The 4,557-nt window shown below is 60.1% G+C and overlaps 1 protein-coding gene across 1 annotated transcript; it reads right to left on the bottom strand.

The window, feature by feature from the left end:
• Positions 1 to 483: 483 nt before the first annotated feature.
• On the bottom strand, positions 484 to 3,476 carry LOC116152025 (intestinal-type alkaline phosphatase-like). Its single transcript, XM_064485430.1, has 11 exons — positions 3,407 to 3,476; positions 3,195 to 3,311; positions 2,967 to 3,082; positions 2,594 to 2,768; positions 2,343 to 2,515; positions 1,960 to 2,094; positions 1,800 to 1,872; positions 1,526 to 1,660; positions 1,245 to 1,436; positions 925 to 1,041; positions 484 to 812 (listed from the first exon to the last, which is right to left on the bottom strand). Exons 1-11 carry the CDS (start codon positions 3,474 to 3,476, stop codon positions 484 to 486), a joined length of 1,632 nt encoding a protein of 543 aa, XP_064341500.1.
• Positions 3,477 to 4,557: the final 1,081 nt, after the last annotated feature.

Below are 4,557 nucleotides of genomic sequence, written 5' to 3'. Positions count from 1 at the left end.
GGATGACAGGAAGCCACGCCTCTCCAGATGCCTGCAAGTCCTTGGGTCTCCAAGAAGGGCATGAATGTTGTCTGGCCGGGTTGTGGAAAAGCCTGAGACAGGGTTATGCGGGTCAGGGAGAGAGTGGGAAGTCCCAGCCCCTTCCCTTCCTGGCGTGCGGGTCATCTCAGCACAAAATCCCTGGTGACCCTTGAGGTTGGGGGAGTGAGGGAGTGAGGAGGAGGGCCGTTGCTGTCACAGGAAGGTCACAGCCTCAGCCTTGCAGAGTGGTCCAGGTCCACAGAGGGTCCAAGAGTTGAGCCTCCTTTAGTGCCTAGAGGTGAAGTTCTAGCAGAGGGGCCCAGGTGGGTCTCTGGGGTTGGCGGTTCGGATGGGACTCAGGGGTGGGGACTCTGAGGTGGCCGTTCCAGTGGGGCGTGGGGACGGATCGCGGCGGGGAGCAGAAGACCTCACAGCAACCACTGGGTCCAGGTGGGCGGGACGTCAATGCAGGGAAGGCGCCAGCAGCAGCAGCAGCGACCCGCCCAGCAGCGCCAGGGAGGGAGGGCAGACGGCCGGCCCCGGGTGCGCGGCGGCAGTGGGGCTGGCGGGCGTCTGCACGGCGGCGGTGGGGCTGGCGGGGGTCGGCAGGCTGCAGTCGGTGTAGGGCTCGATGCAGGCGGCGAAGGCCATGACGTGCGCCACGAAGCTCTGCTCCTGCACGCCGTGCACCAGGTGCGCCTGCGGGCCGCGCGCGAACACCGCCACGTCCTCGCCGCCGTGGGTCTCGCTGGACAGGGGCACGGCCGCCTGCTGCCGGTACGTGGGGTCCTCTGGGCAAAGGGTCGGGGGTCAGGACCGGCGGGGAGGCGGTCTCCACTCCCACAACTTCCAGACACCGTTCTCCCGAGGCAACCCCCCCCCACCACACCCCGCCTCACTCACCGCTCTGGCTGTCACTGACGTCGGGCCGTGTGCCTCCGCTGAGCGCAAAGCCAGGGCCATTGCCATAAAGGATGGACGTGTAGGACTTGCCATCAGAGGCCTTGCTGGGGGCCAGTCCTGCAGGGAGGAGGGGACGCGGTGATCTCACTAACCACAGCGTGTGGAGCTCCTGCTGTGCACTGAGCTCATTTTCAGTCTAGTTCTCACCAGACGCCTGCAGGGCAGTTGCTATTACTCCACCTGACAGATGAGAAAAGGGGCTCCGAGCAATTTCTGCTTATAACTTAGGGAATGGCACCTGCCACTATCTCTGGGTTTACCGAAAATGGAGGTTCCACGCAGTGTGTAGCCACCAAAAGAGAAGACGTGAGAGTGGTCAGCAGTGACAAGGATCAGTGTGTCCTTTTCGCTTGTGAGCTGGTTGGCCTTGTCAACGGCAGTGTCAAACATGACGGCCTCCGTCAGCGCCATATAAGCTATGCCTTCGTGGTGACCGTGGTCAATGCGACCTCCTGCAGGAAGGACATGGGGAAGGTGGGTGATGCCAAACCCCCCCTGACTGCCCCTTCCCTCCTCTGCTCAGTAAGGGGCTGCCACTCACCCTCTACGAAGAGGTAGAAGCCAAGGGGGTTCCTGCTCAGCAGGCGCAGGGCTGCCTCCGTCATCTCTGCCAAGGATGGGTCCTTGGTGAGGTCTCGCTGGGCTTCATATTTCATGTCTGCAGGCTCAAAGAGGCCTGCGGGAAAGGGGATTCATTGGTGACCACCTAGCTGAGGAGTGGGGAAGGTCAGTGGCACAAATGTCTGCACACATGCTTGGCCGACTGAGGACCACGAAGGCCTGTGGAGGACAGTGAGGGTGAATGGGGTCATTACCCATGAGATGTGTTACACTGGAGTCATTAGACGCCTGCATGAGTGCCGTGCGGTTCCACACATACTGGGCACCCTGGGAGGGGCAGAACCAGGTCTCAGCCCATATTTCTGCACCCTCAACCCTGCCCGCTGCACCCCTGCACCCGTGAGCCCCCATCACCTGGTGCTTGGCCTGCCACTCCTGCACCAGGTTTCGCTTATCCTGCCGGACTCCATTCTGTTTGGCATCCTGTGGGTACTCAGGGTCTGGGGTCTTCTCAGGAAACATGTATTTTCGACCTCCACCCAGGATCACCTGGGCACAGAGATTAGGGCAGGTGGGCTTGGGGCCTGGCTAACCCCTTGCTCCCTCCTCAGACAGCCTTTAGCCCCCCCACCAGGTCTATGGGGATGGCCTGTCTCCATCTGTACCTCCTAGAGTCACCTTGACCCCAACCTCACGGAGACCCTGGCAGGCTCCAGGGCTGTGGGTTGCCTGGGACTGTGGTGGGTGTGGGTCCCTCCCCCTCTGCCCAGCCCCGCCCCTTGCCCGCCCTGTCGCACATCAATGTCCATGTTGTTGATGAGCTGCGTGGCGATGTCCTGGCAGCCCTGCGTCTTCGCATCAGCAGACAGGTCGGCATCTGAGTACCAGTTGCGGTTCACTGTGTGTGCGTAGGTGCCGGCTGGAGAGGCATGCTGCACCCTTGTGGTGGTCACGATTCCCACGGACTTCCCTGTGGGTGGCAGAGGTCAGGATGGGCCCCTGGGGTCTCTGGGTCTGCCCCCACCCCCAAAGCTGGCCCGAAGCCCACCTGCTTTCTTGGCCCGATTCATCACGGAGGTGACCTCATTGCCTTGTGTTGTGTTGCACTGGTTATAGCGGGCAGCTGCACTTACACCAATGGTCCTGTAGTTGGCCTTGACCCCACACAGGTAGGCGGTGGCCGTGCCTGCACTGTCTGGCACCTGTCTGTCCACGTTGTAAGTCTGGGGGCAGAGATGCCTTCAACTCTGCTCTGGGGTAGACACCCAGATCCTGACTTACCCAGGCCCTGGGGCCCATTCCCACTGCCCCTGGGCCCTAACTCAGGCCCCAGCCCTCCTGGGGTCTTCCCTTCTGCCAGGCTCCCTAACCCCACACCCACCCCTCTAGGGTAAAGCTCCCTGAGGTCGCCAGGCCCTTACCTTGGACAGAGCCAGGTATGGGAATTGGTCCATGGCCAGGGGTGTCTCAGGTCCTGGCTTGCCACTCATCTGTCCCTTCAGGATCCGAGTGGCTGTCACTGTAGGAACTCCCATCCCTAAAGGTGCACATGTCAGGCCTGAGTCCCCAGAGCTGGCCAGTGTGTGCTGGCAGCCTTGGGTTCCAGGTTTGTGGGGAGGACAAGGGATGGACAAGCCTAGCACACTCACCATCCCCCAAGAAGATAATGAGATTCTTGGCGGCCGTCTGGATGGGTTGCAGCTTCTTAGCGGCGTCCAAGGCCTGGGCTGCCTGGCGGTTCCAGAAGGCTGGGGTCTCCTCCTCAACTGGTCAGGTGGAGATTGGAGGCTGGGTCAGGCTTGGGGCAGCACCTTGTGTGTGTGGGTTGGGGTTGAGGGTGGGGACTTTGAGGACTCATTACCTGGAATGACGCCAAGGGAGAGCCGAAGCCCCAGGCCCAGCAGCAACAGCAGCACCCAGGCCCCCTGCATGCCTGTGTGATTGGGAGGCAACAAGGTTGGGACCCTGGGGAGGCCAGATCTTGAGCAAGGCTGGGACACAGGGTATCAGCTACGGTACAACCTGTCTGGGTTTAAAGGAGAGGAGGACTTTAACCCTGCTGTAAAAGGCTCCATGTCCCTCCCAGTGCCCGAGGTGACCACACCCCCCTTTGCCTCTGACCTGTGATATTAAGCCATATTGCCAGAAGGGAAGTGGCAGGATGTGACTGAGGGAGCAGAGGGCCTGAAAAAGGTCCATCCCTCACAGGATGGTCCCCAGCTGTCTCCTCAGCGGAGGGGAAGGATTAGAGGGCAGGTGTCCTTTGCCTGAGGGTCATTTGCAAGGGCCTGACAGGGGCCACTCCCAACCCTTTGCTCACCTAGTTCTGTATTAGAACCATGACTCCTTCATTCACCTCACCTGTTCAGTATTTTCTGAAAGTCAGCCTTGGTCTGGTTTGGGTCTAGGTGTTGAGGAAGGTGAGGTTCTAAGCACCCTGCCTGGGCCAAGGGCCTGGGTTTGGCTTCCTGATGCCAGGAGGCCCAGAGACACACAGAGTGGCCTGGCTGCCCTGCCACCCACTCAGCATCTCACCAGGCTTGTCCTGGGCAGGTGAGGTGGTCACTGGGCTAGAAGGCACCCCCCAGGAGCTTAGGCCCAGAGTTCTCCTGCTGTGGGAAAAAGGTGGGACTGGTGGTAAAAATAGAGCGGGGACATTGTCTGTGTCTCCAGTTACTGACGGCTGGCTGGGCAGGCATTGGCGTGTATCTGTGTGTGTGTGCGTGTGTGCGTGTGTGTTTCTGTGTGTGTTTATGCCTATATGGGGCAGGCAGGTTTGGGCCCAGTCTGCTGTTCAGGAAGTTGACCTTGCTCCCTTGGTTGGTATGAGTCTGTTCCTTCCGCAGGCCACCCACACTCACAGTAATAGCTTCTGATAAGGAGCTAAGAGTTTCCAGGGGGCCGAGGTTGGTTTCAAAAGCATTTCTCCAATCCAGCAGTCCCACTTCTGGGTATACATAAAAAAGAATTGAAAGCAGGACCTATGAGAGGTATTTGCACACCCATGTTTGT

This window comes from Camelus dromedarius, chromosome 4, assembly GCF_036321535.1.
Source record: "Camelus dromedarius isolate mCamDro1 chromosome 4, mCamDro1.pat, whole genome shotgun sequence".
Lineage (NCBI taxonomy): Eukaryota > Metazoa > Chordata > Mammalia > Artiodactyla > Camelidae > Camelus > Camelus dromedarius.
This window is presented reverse-complemented; position numbering and strand designations above follow the sequence as displayed.

What these genes read in the sequence shown, in the direction of transcription:
- LOC116152025 (XM_064485430.1), bottom strand. Translation starts at nt 3,476, where the DNA reads ATGCAGGGGGCCTGGGTGCTGCTGTTGCTGCTGGGCCTGGGGCTTCGG. An exon ending in CAGTGTAACACATCTCATGG is followed by an intron (nt 1,661 to 1,799) that starts GTAATGACCCCA and finishes CCTTTCCCGCAG; the next exon opens with GCCTCTTTGAGCCTGCAGAC. An exon ending in CTTCTACCTCTTCGTAGAGG is followed by an intron (nt 1,437 to 1,525) that starts GTGAGTGGCAGC and finishes TCCTTCCTGCAG; the next exon opens with GAGGTCGCATTGACCACGGT.